This window comes from Prionailurus viverrinus, chromosome C2 (genome assembly GCF_022837055.1).
Source record: "Prionailurus viverrinus isolate Anna chromosome C2, UM_Priviv_1.0, whole genome shotgun sequence".
Lineage (NCBI taxonomy): Eukaryota > Metazoa > Chordata > Mammalia > Carnivora > Felidae > Prionailurus > Prionailurus viverrinus.
The window spans coordinates 75,181,324-75,197,734 of NC_062569.1; the positions used below are offsets into that span (position 1 = coordinate 75,181,324).

The 16,411-nt window shown below is 47.4% G+C and overlaps 2 protein-coding genes across 3 annotated transcripts in view; both read right to left on the minus strand.

Annotated features, from left to right (window-relative positions):
- The window catches only part of LAMP3 (lysosomal associated membrane protein 3), a 51,363-nt gene extending 48,323 nt beyond the window's left edge, over nucleotides 1-3,040 (minus strand). Inside the window, exon 1 of one of the 2 annotated variants that reach the window (XM_047875624.1) lies at nucleotides 3,014-3,040. The gene's annotated coding sequence lies outside the window, so the exon portion shown is untranslated. Of the gene's footprint in view, nucleotides 1-827; nucleotides 845-3,013 lie in introns of those variants that run through there. The other variant, XM_047875623.1, reaches the window with a different exon arrangement.
- A 2,351-nt stretch (nucleotides 3,041-5,391) lies between these two features.
- The window catches only part of MCF2L2 (MCF.2 cell line derived transforming sequence-like 2), a 272,800-nt gene continuing 261,780 nt past the window's right edge, over nucleotides 5,392-16,411 (minus strand). The window contains exons 26-27 of the mRNA XM_047875619.1: nucleotides 6,940-7,028; nucleotides 5,392-6,540 (exon numbers count right to left, since the gene is read on the minus strand). Of these exons, the coding sequence (XP_047731575.1) occupies nucleotides 6,427-6,540; nucleotides 6,940-7,028 (203 nt within the window). The 3' untranslated portion in view covers nucleotides 5,392-6,426. The remainder of the gene's footprint in view (nucleotides 6,541-6,939; nucleotides 7,029-16,411) is intronic.

Consider the following 16,411-nt stretch of genomic DNA (forward strand, 5'->3'; position numbering starts at 1 on the left):
TAAGCCTGGAACACTAGAGACACTTGAAACATGTCGACTGAGTAAGCAAAAGCTAGTGTGGTAATAGAATCCTAGCCTAGGGGTTAGAGGACATGGATTCTAGTCCCTGCTTTACTTCAGGCTGGCTAGGTGACAGTGACACAAAGTTGTCAAAGCTGTAGTTGGGGGACACGTGGGTGGCTCAATCAGTTCAGCGTCTGACTCGATCTCAGCTTAGGTCATGGTCTCATAGTTTGTGAATTCCAGCCCCATGCCAGGCTATGCATTGTCAGTGTGGAGCCTGCTTGGGATGCTTTCTCTCTCTTTTTCTCTGTCCCTCCCCTGTGCTCATGCTTTCTCTCAAAATAAATAAATAAACATTAAAAAAAAAAAAAAAAGCTGTGGTTGGGCAACAGCTTCCCAGCTAGGTTCCCAAGGAAAAATCAGAAGGGAGGAACCTGGGACACCAAATGACTGTGTAGAGCAGAGCACACATAACCCATACTGTTTCGTGAGACATAAATATTCTTTAAGTTATGTTCCACAAAGAGAAGGATTCCGTGGTCAGCTAAGTTTGGGAAATCATGCAGTGTGTTTTGTTTTCTGCTTTTAAGTAGGCTCCATGGCCAACGTAGGGCTTGAACTCATGAAGCTGAGATCAAGAGTCACATGCTCTACCAAATGAGCCAGCAAGGCACCCTGAGAAGTCATGAGTTTAACAGAAACGTACAGATTTCCTTCATGAAAGAGTTCTCAGTTCCTTTAATTCACTAACTCGTATCAACCAAATGAGAAATCGAATATGTAGTATTCTAAAAATAGGTTAGAGAAATTTTTTTTCAGGGCACCTGAATGGCTTGGCCAGTTGGGTGGCCGACTCTTGATCTCAGCTCAGGTCTCGATCTCAGGATCATGAGTTCAGGCCCTGCGTTAGGCTCTGTGCTGGACATGAAACCTACATAAAAAAAAATTTTTTTTTGATTGTGAGATTTACTCATTGAACCCTTACACTCTTCCGCCTACTTTGCAAAATATGCTCTGGGAAATGCTGGTTTAAAGGATCTCGAACGTGTCTAATTATTTGATAAGGCACAGCTGGTATTTAGTGCAGACTCAGACTCCAGCCAGGTTTCACAGACTCAGACTGCTTTTAGTGAACTGTTTCAGCCAGGGCACTTTCCTCCAGGGCTATAGCATTCCCACCCCTCAGCAACAAGTTGAAATGCATCCCTCTCGTGGGCAACAGGCAACACTATAAAGCTATAAATGAATTGAATAACTAGTGGAACATGGCTGCAAGATTTTATCTGATGGTTTTGAATTCTTTTCCGTTGACTCAAATAGAAAGATGACGTAAGTGTCACTCATAAAAGAGCCACTTTTTTTCTTGTTTCTCTCAGAGGACACTGATAAGCAGAGCAGCTGTGTGGGGCTTAGGCAAAGCCAGAGTGGAAAGTCACGGCTGGCTACCATGGAACACCTGGGGGCAGTATCAGCAATGATGTCCGGAACTGAAATGGCTCCTCTGTCGCCCACCTGTGATGCAGGATTTGTGGAGAGGCTCCTCACGTGAGGCCTGGGAGGTCTGGGCATTTTGAGCTCTGCCAGCACCAGCGAGGGTGGCTGATTTTGTAGATACAGAAAACAATCGGGGCCCAAAGGATTGGGAGAGCTTTGGGCTGTCTCTGCAGTGGGCTCGTCAATGGTCAACGTGTTTAAGAGGATCCAGGTGATGCGTTTTCTGACTATTCTAATAGTCAGAATCCAGAAGATTCTTCCGTCCAGCCCCAGTACTTACATGTTCTCACGGAGAAACGGATATGGTGATGGGTAAGACAACCGGAGAGAGCAAAGTAGAGAAGTATGCTGAGAAAGACTGACTGAATGTGTTCTATAAAAAGTGTGAAAATATGCCATCATAGATCATGAAAGACTATACTTTCTTTTGACCTGGTAGACATGTCCAGCGCTGTTAATGCAGCAAAGGGCTCTGTGTGTTTTAAAAGCTCTCTATTGGGGCGCCTGGGTGGCGCAGTCGGTTAAGCGTCCGACTTCAGCCAGGTCACGATCTCATGGTCCGTGAGTTCGAGCCCCGCGTCAGGCTCTGGGCTGATGGCTCGGAGCCTGGAGCCTGTTTCCGATTCTGTGTCTCCCTCTCTCTCTGCCCCTCCCCCGTTCGTGCTCTGTCTCTCTCTGTCCCAAAAATAAATATAAAAAAAAAAAAAGTTAAAAAAAAAAAAAGCTCTCTATTGATTCACAAGCTTGGGCTGGATCTGAAGCGGGTTCCCCACTTTGGGAAGGCATCCCCACAAACTTTCAAGGGGTGCTGAATGCAGTTACAGGCTATGATTGGTTTGACAAGAGCTCAGTTCCCACGCTGCTGGTCTGCAGAACTCCCCTAAGAGACCCCGCGGGGGCTCTGTTCTACTCTGCCTCCTCTGCAGCTGGAGTCACCTGCACTTCACAGCTGGCTGGTCTCAACCCTCCTCCCTCCCCACGGATGTTTAAGAAGCAGGAATCAAAAGATAGAAGAAGGAGGCACTCACCTCCAAGAGTAAGTGGGAAGGAGTGAATGGACCAAGGATAAAGCCAGGAATGAGATGAAGAATTCCAGGAATGACAAGTCAGAGGATCTTGTAAGCTGTGGTTGGAACCCTAAGATCAGGAAGAGCACTGACTCCTGATGTCGCTCCCTACTCTCTTGCAGACTGGCTGTGAGGACCAAATGACGTCCTACCTGTCAAGCACCAGGGACTTTCTGAACCCTGTGGCCCAGTGGCCTCTGTCAATGCATTCTCTCTGCCATGCATCCCTCCTCTGTGCCTCTGTGCCTATGCATGACCAGGATATCCTTCTCCATCTCCACTTGGAGAAAACGCTTGCTCCAGGAGACCAGCTCAGATGTCAGCCCATCCCTGACTACATCAGGAAGTCAGTGGCAGGGTTCCGTGCCCCATAGTATTTGTCACACTGTGTTGTGATGATCTGTTTCCACATCTGTCTCCCTCAACTGCACTGAGAGTTTCTCACTCACCTTCACACCTCCGTGGTCTCTTCTGATGCCAACACCTTCTTGAGGACAGGGGTGCTCAGGAAATAGGTGTTGAGTAGAATGAACAAGCAAACAAATAAATAAATGTTCTTATAGCCAAAATGGAACAATGTAGGTTGGAAAATAATGCAAGTAGAAGGAAATAAGATTTCCTATAGGTTTGGGAAGAACTTTATTTTAGTGTGCAAATAATGAATATTGTAGTCTACAAATTTGAAACACATTCCATCAAGAAAGATACTTTGTCATTAGGAAAGGGGCACAAGAGAGTAGCTCCACAACATAACTTTCTGAAAACTTTCAAAGAACACTCTGCTGGACAATTGTGAAGAGCCTTTCCCTGATAGTGTGTCCCTTAGTCTCTGCCCTTTTTTGGCCATAAAAGTCCAAGGGCTTCTTTATGAACACAGTGAGACACTTATTTTTGTTTTCTTGAATTCTAGAACTGTTTTCTTAAGTCACATGGGAGACAGTCCTCAGGTGTTTAAGAAAAAAGTTCCCACTCCATTTTGGAAACAAATCAGGGGACCAAAAACTTAGCTAGATCCCATGTCCAGTGAAAAGTTGAAATCAAATCACCACAACAATTCCCAAACTAACTAAATTCAAAACTAATACTCTAAAAGTAAACAACTCCAGAGCTCAGTGGGTTGCTTATTTGCCATATTTCTCAGCTTTCAGCCATCCTTCTAGTCTCTGCTTTGTGGCCCCAGGGCCACTCACCTCCTTTGCCAGCTTGCTCCCTGTCAGCTTTGGCCAATAGGGCAGACTGATGGGAGGACCAAGGAGGGGAGAGCGACCCCGCATGCTGACTTCCTGCCAGCTTCCCCCTGGCAACTGCTCTTCACGCTGAGAGCAACAGCTGATTCCAGTAGCTGCCCTTTGCCATTTTCCCAACACTTCCACAAGCAGCCTCATCACCCCGCCTTCCGAGACTCCAGCACCAGCTGGCAGCACCCTCTATGGAGAGTTCTGCATCCAACTCTTGGACCAAATTCCGACTCGTGGGACACCTGTCCCATGGGGCAGCACCTCCCCCTCAGACTGTGGGCCACCTCCATCCAACCTCTTCCCTTTGCTCCTTCAGCCAGTGGGCTGGTAGCTGCTCCTTATGGCTAACATCTCCATGATCTCACATTACCACGTTTTCTCCTGTTAAAATCTCCAATAACTGGGTAACAATTCCTTATACTAAATTCTCTCTGTTAAAATAACTGCTGTTGTGTCTTTCTCTTGTTTGGATCCCCTAGACTAATTCTAATAGTAAATAATTCTGAAAATAAATCTGAAAATAAAATAAGTAAAAATACAAAATAGAAAAAAAAATTTAAATGGCAAAGATGTAACTAAAAAGAAATGGAGAATAAGTTACCGAAAATAAATCAAAACTAAATATGTCCAAATCTCTGAAAATAAAAAATTCAGGAAATATAATGCTCAAAAATGCAACAGCTGAAAATAAAATAATTTAAAACCAAATAACTAACATAAATAAATGGATGTAAAAATAAACAACCCCAAATCTAAACTGAAAAAAATAAGTGTGACTATAAGTAACTCTAAAACTAACAAGGGAAAAACCTCTAAAATAACTAAAGACACTTTGTCTGGAAATAAATAATTTTAAATAATTCTAAAACTTTCAGTGAATTATTAGCAGTCAACAAAAAACTAAAAATAATTTGAAAATTCCAATAACTAAAAAAAAGAATAACTATAAAAGTAAATAACTCAAATACTAATAATTGTAAAGATAATTAAAAATAATTCTAGAGCTAATTTGGAAATGTATAACTTAAAATAACTGTATATAAGAAACTGAAAATGAATAACTCAAAAACTAAATAACCCTGAAAACAAAATTATAAACAGATAACTTTAAAACTATAAAATTAAATAACTAGAAAACTATAAATAAAAATAAAATTAGACGAAAAATAATAAAACAAAAATAAAAATAACTGAAACTAATTTAAAAACTAATAAATCTAAAAACGAACTACCTCAGACGTTAACATTTGTAACCAACCCTCTCTGAAAGGATACAATCCCATTACAAAGTAACACAAACACCACAGGAACATTCTTTTGGTGATTTAGGGAGAAGAACACCGGGCTGCCTCTGTAGTTTCTGCTCTTCCAAGGTTCGCAAAGGAGATTCTCAACGAATCTCCCCACTCCCATCCCAGGAAAAATCTGACAATGTCTTCAGGCATTTTTGATTGTCATAATTTGGGTGAGTGGATGGGAGAGCGGTTTTACTGGCATCTGTGGGTAGAGGCCAGGGATGCTGCCAAACACTTGACAAGGCAGTCCCCCCTCCCCCCCACCCCGCCCAAAGAACTATCCAGCCCCCAAAGTCTAAATGCCAACGTTGAGAAACCTTGGGCAGGACCCCGCAGGACTGGGCTCCGCTAACCTCTGCAGGAGCGGCAGAGCAGCTCGGGGGGTCGCGGGCGTTTGCACGAAATCCCGGCGCTCGAGTAAGCCGGTGTGGAGCAGCCCCGAAGTTCGCGGACGTCTTCAGCTAGTCCCGGCACCCGCGCAGGCGCGTGTGAAGCAGCCCCGAGGTTCGCGGGTGTCTGCACGGAGTCCCGACGCTCGCGCAGGCGCCTGGGGAGCAGTCCTGAGGTTCGCGGGTGTCTGCACCGAGTCCAGACCTTCGCGCAGGCGCGTGGGGAGCAGCCCCGAGGTTCGCGGGTGTCTGCATCGAGTCCCGGCGCTCGCGCAGGCGCGTGGGGAGCAGCCCCGAGGTTCGCGGGTGTCTGCACGGAGCCCCGCACCTCGCGCAGGCGCCTGAAGAGCCCGAAGGCTACTGCACCGAGTCCGGGCGCTCGCGCAGGCGCGTGTGGAGCAGCCCCGAGGTTCGCGGGCTTCTGAGCCGAGTCCCCAGGGCTAACGCTGAAGCGTGTGGAGCAGCTCCCAGGTTCTCAGCGGCCCTCGCCGGGAGGGTGGCCTCCGCGGGCAGGCCGTGGGCCCTTCCTCAGGCTTCTGGAAGGCGGTCCTATCTCACCCCACCCCCAACCCCCAGCTGCAGATCCGCAGGGTCCGAGGCGCCCCCTTGGCTGCTTTCCCGCTGAAGGGTGGGCCAGGCCCTCGGCGTCCGCAGCAGGCCGGGCCCGGAATGGAGGCGGCGTGGGGCGGCCCGGCCGAGCGGGGGAGCCGCGGTGTTCTAGAACCGGTGTCAGTTCTCGGGGGAGGGGGTGCGCAGGCATCCTTCCCTCGCCCGCTCTGCTTTCGCCCGGAAACTAGTCGCGTCCCCCGCAGGGCCGAGCAAGGCAGCGGGCACGGCTGCGTTCTCCTTAGTTGTGTTTGTTGGCCTAAAATTCCAAGAAGAAAGTCAGAGGAGCAACGGCTAACAGATTCGCTTACTGTTTGTTCTTTCTCTTTCACACTCAAACGTGTTCATCGCCGCTTTCCTTTTTCCCCTGGACGCTTTCTCCCGTTTCCAGGACAGATTTGGAGGAACACGTTTCATAACTGTCGTCCAACTGGAAGAGTCCGGACAGCTGGAAGGGAGGGGACAGTGGTGAACCCTCAGAGTTAGCAGGGCCGAGGAGTGCCCAAGCCCAAGCCAGGCGCGACCTGTGATTCCCGCCGGCGCCGGCGGGTTGGGGCCCACCCTAGTTCTCCCAAGGGGTCACTGGGGTCCCGGCAGGAGCCCCACATTTATGATCAGAAGCCAGAGCAATGCGAAGGAGATGGGGATGAGGGACATGCCAGGCCGGGAGGGTCTGAGACACTTTGCAGAGCCAGTGACCTCAGCTTCCTGGGTTAGGCCTGGTCCTTATGGGTAGGCATCACGAAAAGGGGAGGGACATGGAAGGGGGAGAGAAAGAGGAGGCAGGAGAAGCTGATGAAATCGAATTGAGGGAGAAAATGAAGGAGATAAGAAGGAAATAAATTACACTCAGAGCACTGTTCTCCTTTTCCATATCTTCTGCACCTTCGGGATGGTCAAAGGTTTCCATGGAGGTAAACTCCTTGCTGGAGCAGCCTTGTGAAAGAAAGGGAAGAATTTGACCTGCTGTGCAGGAGAGGGCGTGGGAGGATTGGTTCTGCTGCCAGTGGCCAGATGTCCTAGGAGGCAGTGCCTGTCCCCATGAACCTCTTCTCCCCATCTCTAACTCCTGCTCTCCCAGGACCTGGATGGCTTCACCTGGGTGGGAGGTGGAGGTCTGTTCTCTTAAGGTTCTCTTTTCCAGCTCAAATTTGTAACCATGACCCCGAGAAGATCTGTCTACGTGGTGTTCATAGCCCTACTCCTGGTCCTCCAAGAAAATGGTCAGTCTTTTTGTGCTTGACAACCTTCCTGTCCTCCACCCTTCTTCCCTCTCTTCTTTTCCCCCTTTTCTCGCCCCTGATTCCTATTTCTTTGGTAGCCTCTGTCACTGCTCTCCCCATGGGAAATCAGAGAGGCGTGAGTACATCCCGCCTCTCTCTTCCAATGAGCTGATAAACCGATTAGTCACCACTGTGCACCTGCCATGAGCCTGGGGCTGTTAAGACACTGAGGGGAACAGCAATCTCCACCAAACACTGAACCCTACTCTGTGCCTGCTGGGATGCCAGTTTGTCAAAAGTTAAGCTTCACATGGCCCTCTAAGGGCCTTAGCTCCATTTTACAGATGAGAAACTGGGATGAAAGAGGAATAATCACTTGGCCATGTTCCCTCGGCTGCAAGCACTGCAGCTGGGTTCTACAAGTCTTGTCTTTACCTCTCAATGAGCTTCAACAGAATAATCAATCTTGCAGGAATCTGAGTGCAGGACCAAGTCTCTGGTGACAACTCAAGGGCAGGGGTTAGGGTATGGGGGGTGAGGGCATTCTGGACACAGGAAATGAGAAGAGGGAGTGGAAGGAGTCTACAGTTGGAGTTAGTGGCACAGTTCTGTCAACAAGCAGGAAGTGTGCAAGTGGGAGCTCCCTGACCTGCTGCCCAGAGGACCCCCAAGCCGCATTCTGGGGCCCAGGGTTCTCCCCAGGGCAGAAGTGGGGGGACCGTGCCAGCCAAACTGGGAGCAGCCAGGCAGCCCTTTCCTGGAGGCCTCCGGGAACCCTGCCTGGTGCCGGAGGGTTTTGAGGCAGCTGGACACAGTGCTCTCAGATTGCAGCAAACTTGCTTTAATTTCCAGTCCCCAGAAGTGGTGGGGTGAGGGGTAGAGGGCAGAGGAGAAACTGGCTCCCACCGCTCTCCTCCAGATGTGACTCAGGGACATCTGCAGTAACGCCCAGAGACTCCTCTTTAGGGTGGTCATTCAACACGATCCCCTGATGCCTGGAGCAGGCAGTGAGGACAAGGAATGGCAGTCTTGCTGAAAGGCTGTAAGGGAGGAATGGAGAAGACTTGCCCTTGACCACTTACCATGGGAACAGAAGGGTTGAGTCTCCAGGGGCTGTGGCCTCAGTGTCCCAGACAAAGCCAGGCCGACACGGCTGGGGTGGGGTGAAGGGTAGTGGCCAGGGACCCCAGAGCCACCCACTGGGAGGCCAGGGGTGAGGCCGGGCTCTGAGGCCTCTGGCAGCCATGGAACACTCAGGGCCTGGGGCTGGCAGGGCTGGGGGACAATGTGGGAACTGGGAGACCTGACAGCCAGTTCCAGCCACTCCACAGGTAAGTGGCACCTGGGGTAAAGTGATGACCAGGCACTGGTGGCTGCTTTCCTCTCCCTCCTGGGGGCCCTGCCGCAGGGGGACGGGGTCTTCGGCCTGGCGCAGGGCTGGCACAGAGGACCTCTCACACACTTGGCATTATTTCAGGGTCATCTGGGCCATTTCCTGCCTCCAGAAAGGATCTGTCTGAGCCTGGAAAGAGAATCCACCCTCCCAGCGCTGACAATATCCAGATACCCCCTCCCTGCTGGGGACTGTCAGCACACAGGGTACCCCAGGTGAGGGTGGAGGACACCGTCAGTTTAGTCCAGAGTTTTCCATACTCCTTAGAGATGCCAAGTTTTCTAAAAGGAAAACTGTTTGTGGAACAATATTACCCTTACAGGTATGATGTTCTCATCTGATCTATTCTATGCTATTATTCTATTCTACTTTATTCTATTGTGTTCTATTCTATCCCATTCTATTCTGGGACACAGAGGCTGTGGAGGTGGTAGGGTCACCCGCAATCCCCTCACAAGACCCTTCGAGGGAGAGTTTCTTCTGACACAGCCTGCAGCTGCTCTGGGTGAGCCCTCACTCGTCTCCCCCTTGGGCCCTGGGGCCCGTGGCAGCAGTGACTATACCCTATTCACCCAGCATCCCCCGCGGCTCCTGGAAGGAGCTCAGAATTCTCAGGACCCACAAGCCTTGGAGAACGTCCTTCGGTCAAAGCTGGAAATGGGGGGGGGGGCCGAAAGTACAGCTCACAGGATGAGTTTTGCTATATCTTTGTCATTTGCATATTTAATCCCTTCCTCCTGGATCCACTGGCCATGGGCTCCTAGGGGTCTTAGGTACTATAGCGGTGACAGCACTATGGAGAACCCAGAATCTTGGGCTCAGGGTCTGGCAGGTCACATGAGTGAATAAAGGAAAGACCCCTCTGCCCAGTGGTAGGAGCAGGGGCTTTGGAGTCAGTGAGACCGAGTGCAGTTCTGACTTTGCCACTCACTCACTAGCTGTGTGATCTGGGGTAAGTCACTTAACCTCTCTGAGCATCTTTTCTTGTCTGTAAAAATGGGGATAATAATATCTATCACAGCTTTGATATAAGGATTAGCAAAAAGGTTTATAAAGTAAAATGTCTGGTACCTCTTAGGAATTTAATAAATAACACCTGTTATGATTACTGTTAATAGTGATTACAATAATACCAAAGAGAAGGTCTCAGAACAGCTCTTGGTACTCCAAGTATGCTATTACTACTCATGTTTGGGGGAGATTTGTTTGCTATTGTCTTCACCCTCATAAATATCTGGGGGAAGAAACAAATTATAGAGGTAATAAATGGCTTTAAAAGGAAACACAGAGTACACACACACACACACACACACACACACATGAAAACCCAAACCAAACACACAGGCCCTTGAAAAATACTCAATTTGATATCAGCAAAATTTTAAGTGACAGTTGCATTCTTGAAAAATGAGCAGAATGGCTCTGGTACCAGTCAAGTTCTAGTTATGTGTTGAGAAGACACTTTGAGTCTCTGTGGTTCTCCTGGTCCACAAACCAGAATAAGCATAAAGAGTGTTGGCAGAGAGAGGGGCGCCTGGGTGGCGCAGTCGGTTAAGCGTCCGACTTCAGCCAGGTCACGATCTTGCGGTCCGTGAGTTCGAGCCCCGCGTCAGGCTCTGGGCTGATGGCTCAGAGCCTGGAGCCTGTTTCTGATTCTGTTGTCTCCCTCTCTCTCTGCCCCTTCCCCGTTCATGCTCTGTCTCTCTCTGTCCCAAAAATAAATAAACGTTGAAAAAAAAAATTTAAAAAAAAAGAGTGTTGGCAGAGAGAGAGAGATACGAAGAATGGGGAAGGTGGGCTGTAAAAATTCATGCTAGTAAGGACTGGTGTGTATTCTGTTTTCCTTCAGTGGATGATCTTTCTAGCATACATCACATATCCTAACTGGTTTTGGGAATTTAGTTTTAGCACTTAGTGTTTAGACTTCTGATCTTTTATTTTGGTTTAAAAATGGAATGAAATTTATGTATGTATGTATTGGGGGGGAGGGGCAGAGGCAGAGGCGAGAGGGACAATCCTAAGCAGGCTCCATGGGCAGCGTGGAGCCCAGCATGAAGCCTAACGCAGGGCTCAAACCCACCAATGTGAGATGATGTACAAACTGAAATCAAGCTGGATGCTTAACCAACTGAGCCACCGAGGCACACCCTAAAAATTGAATGAAATTTATTAACAAGTGAATCTATTGGTGAGTTGAAATTATCCTCTTCAATATACATGTTTTTGGTAAATTACAAATTTGGAAGATAAAATCACGCCTTTCCCCTTTCTGTCCACTGGATGGCACAATGGGACCATCGTAGATCCCACCAGTCCAGAGGCAGCTCTTACCCATTGATTTCAAATGGGCAAACTATTTTTATTTTGTTTCAAACTAGATTTTTCCCTATCCCTTACAATTATGCAAAAACTTTTTAAGGGCCACCTCTATCATGTGAACTAAAGTACATCATTTTTACCTGGGGGCACAAAGAAGTAAAGTAATTCATCCAAAGACACAGAGCTGGGTTTGAGCTGTGAGCCCTTAACCATTGTGCTGTGCTGCTAAGCTCCTTCTCTGCCTTCTGGGAGTTAACCCATGGGGTCACTTTATGCCTAAACCATCCCAGTTGCTCTCCACAGCTCACAACAGAAGAGATCTCCAGGTTGTTTCCACAGGTACTAGTCTGGATTAGGATCTTTCTGGTTGGTGGCCCAGAGTGTAAATTATGTAAACATTGAAGTTGGTCTGTATCTGAAGTCCCCATTTCCTTTGCAAATCTGCCTTTGGCCAAGAGGAAGGAAATCACTGCTATGCATTCAATTAATTACTTTCAGGCTGCACACATTCTCAAAGCACCTTTTTTTTGTTTTGTTTCGTTTTGTTTTAAAAGTGTGTTTTCTATTGTCAGAATCCTTGCCAACTTCTAGGGCAGTCTGAGCTTGTTGTCTTGGGACTTTCAGAGCTGCTAGGAGCTGGGGTCAAAGACACTTCAGAACAAGGAAACCACCCCCAGCTCAGCAATCAGCTGCCATCAGATGTTCTGGGTTGGAACAGGCCCACAGGTGGGTGGTAGGAGGAGCTGATGTGTCTAGTTGGGTTTTGTCAAGGCTTATCCATTACACCAAAAATTTAATAGGAATTTTTCAAGAAGACTGAAATATAAAGACCCCTAATCTGTGTAGTATGGCTCCAATTTTTTTTTTAAATATGCATTTCTATAGACAAAAAGTTTAGAGTAAAATATTTACAGTGGTTATTTACAGTTATGTGTGATTTGCATTTTGTACTTTTCTGCATTACATTCTAAATTTTGTTTAATATACATATGTATTATTTTTATAATCAGAAAATGAAACTTGTAATACTTACCTTTAAGAAGTGTTTATTTTTGAGAGAGAGAGAGAGAGAGAGTGAGCATGAGTGGGGGGTGGGTGCCAAAGAGAGGGGGACAGAGGATCTGAAGCAGGCTTTGCACTGACAGCAGTGAGCCTGATGCTGGGTTCAAACTTGTGAACTGTGAGATCATGACCTGAGCCAAAGTCAGATGCTCAACCAACTCTCTCTCTCTCTCTCTCTCTCTCTCTCTCTCAAAATAAGTATTTTTTAAAAATTAAAAAAATGATGGGGCACCTGGGTGGCGCAGTCGGTTAAGCGTCCGACTTCAGCCAGGTCACGATCTCGCGGTCCGTGAGTTTGAGCCCCGCGTCAGGCTCTGGGCTGATGGCTCAGAGCCTGGAGCCTGTTTCCGATTCTGTGTCTCCCTCTCTCTCTGCCCCTCCCCCGTTCATGCTCTGTCTCTCTCTGTCCCAAAAATAAATAAAAACGTTGAAAAAAAAATTAAAAAAATGATTGGTCAGTTATCTGAAATAACCCACAATCTCACCAGAGAAGACGGTTTGCTATACCTTATTTTCTTTATCATAAGAGTACATGAAAAAATTTTAAATAATAATATAATCAATTATCTAGGCCTAAAAGGAAATTCCCCCAAATCAGCAAACAACCCTTATGTACTACACTAAATGGCTCACAGGTATTAAAGCAGTCTCCCCTCCACCCCAAGACCCTGAGGGAACCAGACCCACAGTTATGTCTGCACAGGGGCCTATGGCTAAGGGCTAGCAGACAGACTCTACCTCTGTTACCTTTGTGGCACAATGGTTATTCTTATTTTACATATCTTTCAATGTCCAGGACTCAGAAAATCAGGGATAAAATAGAATTCAGAATTCAAAAATTTCAGTGTGATTCTGGCTAGTAAAATACTGTTGGAGCTTAGCTCCTTTATGTTAGCCAATAGCACCAGAAAAAGCAGACTCCTCTATTTTGTGACTGTCTCACCTTGAAATTGCTTAGGTTCCCACCTCACTGCCTTGCTCTGCCCAGGCCTTACCACACTACTAGCATGAGGAGTCCTAGCATTCCACCCCTCAGACTTGCACTGGAGGAAACAATTGGCCCTAATCATCATTAGGAGATCAGGCTGCCTAACAGGCAGAGAGGAATGTGTCTGGTGCTTAGGTGATCCACTGGGACATCCTCCAATACTTCCACACCCAGCTGTAACTCTACGTGAGTGAGTAAAAGAACAATAGTCAGACAAGAGTCTGGGACACCCACTGTGCATGCAACCAGCAGAAGAGGAGAAGGAAGGGGTATGTAGAATGAGTGGAAGGGAGAGGATGACAAAAGTACAACCTAAGGACCAATTGCAGCAGTAGGTGGCGCACATTAAAGTTAAGTAGGACTCTTACTGTGTCCCCTGGTGGAGATTCCCTGCCTTGGGAATAGGCCTTGAGACTCACTGAGACTAAAGTTGCAGAGATGAGGACAAATACCTTGTGCAAGTCACTAGAGCATGATAATGATAAGGGCACAACTCATTTGACCTCCTGGCTCCCAGATTTCATATATTCTGCCTATTGAGGCACAGTGCCATAAAATGGCCATTGGTTTAAGGTGCATACTGCATCCTGAAGATTAGCACCCCGACCCCACAGTGTCATGCTTAAACAAACCATTGCTCATCCTTGCCTTCAAGAGGCTATTCCATGGCTCTATCTGGCTGGCAGCTTCTAAATGGGGTAGGACCGGGGTGCCTGGGTGGCGCAGTCGGTTAAGCATCCGACTTCAGCCAGGTCACGACCTCGCGGTCCGTGAGTTCGAGCCCCGCGTCAGGCTCTGGGCTGATGGCTCAGAGCCTGGAGCCTGTTTCCGATTCTGTGTCTCCCTCTGTCTCTGCCCCTCCCCCGTTCATGCTCTGTCTCTCTCTGTCCCAAAAATAAATAAACGTTGAAAAAAAAATTAAAAAAGAAAATAAAAAATAAATGGGGTAGGACCAGTAGGTCGGTCCTGTGATCATATGCCCACAGCTGAGTCTCTCCATTCTAAGCAAAGTTATGGAATAATTTTATAGTATATATAGTTGGATAATATCCATCTGGGAGCTCAGCGTCAATCTGTGCTGGCCGGCTGGACAGTCGACAGTGGCAGGAGCTACATCAGTCTTGATGACAAGGAGCCCATGCTGCTGGGCCCATGCATAGCTTCTGACTCTGCTGCAAAGGCTTCTCTCTGTTTATGAGCCCACCGTGCAGGTGCTGGGGTGCCGAGGAAAAAGCGGCTGACACCTGCTGGCCAAGTCATCCAGGCGGTGTAGTTGTCTGGCACCTTTTCTGCAACTGATATTCTCTAGTAGGTATGAAAATGATACAAAGATCCTCACATTTTGAGCTTAAGTCTATGGGTCCTGTGCCTCTTCCCCAGTCAGATCATGTTATAATTAGATGCTAATCATTATCCTGGAAGGAAGGTGGGACGCATCCTGAGAAGGAAGGGTAAGCATTGCCTTGTATGTCCCATCTGCAACTTCTGCATAATCTTGGGGGTAAGAAGGGTCTGATTCCCAACAAGGGGGGGGGGGGTGGGTGGGTGGGACACTTACACCAGCCCAGGGGGACAAGGGGCATATACCTAGATATCCTCATCACAAGTTTTAGAGTCCCACATTTTCCCTACCAGGGCCTGACTTGCTTGCTCATCTACTAGCACTAGGAGCCCAAAATGATTAGGTAGCAGATTGCCTGGGCTGAGAATTCATCCTTCTCCCACACACAGCCATGCTGTAGAAGATGAGGGCCTGAACGCTGGCCCTCATTCTCATATTGGGCTTTAAAGGAGGTTCATTCTCATATTGGGCTTTAAAGTGGTGGTTAATCTGATCCTGTCACTCTCTTCACTCTCTTCAGTGCATCAGTGGTGCTTAGCAATAGCCTCCCACTTCTATGCTCCTGATACTTAATATTTCCCCCAAACTTCCCAAATACTAGAGACATCACACCAACTGGTACATCCCTGTCCACCTATATCTGACCCCAGGTGTCACCGCAGGTGAAGATCTTAGCCACTGAACTGCTACCACAAACCAGGGACCAGGGCTTTCAACAGTCCACCCACCAACAGAGATGGAGTCCTCTGCCATCAGGCCGGCAAGTGACCTGTTAATGCCAGAATCCCATCCTTCCTTTCTAGGACCTCTGCTGGTAGTGTCTTAGGTTTCTCAGAAGCGGATTGCACAAGAGAGTTGTGGAGAAAGGGCTTCCAGAGGAAACCTGTAAGAGCACTGAGGACAGAAGCCAGGGCAGGGAAGACGCCAGGCACAGATGTGGCTCAGCTCAAGTCTAGCATCAGCCTGATCTCCTAGGAAACCCTGGAGCTTGGATGGTGCTACACGTGTCTCCTTTGAGGCAGAAGGGCTGGTTTTTGTACCTTGAATCAGTTAGTCATTGGCTGGCTATAAACTGCCCCTGTGGGAGGCCATAACCTCTCAGGCATTTCCTGGCTAGACAGCTCTGGTCAGCTGAGGGCTGGACAGTGGGTACACACACCTGGTAAAAAGGATGCGGGCAAGGTGTCAACAGCCTCTATTACATTACTGTGTGTGATTTTTTTAAATTAAAAAATGAATAGACTTTAGAGCAGTTTTAGGTTTACAGAAAAATTGAGCAGAAAATAGAGTTCCCATATAACCTCTCTACACTCACTCCCTACATAGTATCTCCTATTATTAACATGTTACATTAGTGTGGAACATTTGTTACAATTAGTGAACCTATACTGATACATTATTATTAACTAAAGTCCACAGGTTATATCAGGGTTTACTCTTTGTGTTGGATAGTTCTGTGGGTTTTGACAAAAGCGCAATGTCATGTGTCTGCCTTTATAATATACAGAGTAGTTTCACTGGCCCTAAAATTTTGTGCTCAACCTGTTCATCCCCTCTTCCCCAAATCCCTGGTAACCACTGATCTTTTTACTGTCTCTATATAGTTTTGTTTTCTCCAGAGTGTCAAATAGTTGGAATCATACAATATGTATCTTCAAACTGGATTCTTTCACTTAGCAATATGCACTTAAATTTCCTCATGTCTTTTTGTGGCTTGATAGCTCTTTTTTTTTTAATTTTTGTAACGTTTATTTATTTTTGAGACAGAGAGAGACAGAACATGAACGGGGGAGGGGCAGAGAGAGGGAGACACAGAATCTGAAACAGGCTCCAGGCTCTGAGCTGTTAGCACAGAGCCCGACGCGGGGCTCGAACTCACGGACCGTGAGATCATGACCTGAGCCGAAGTCGGCCGCTTAACTGACTGAGCCACCCAGGCGCCCCAGCTCATTTCTTTTTATTCCTGAATAATTTCCCATTGTATGGATAAAT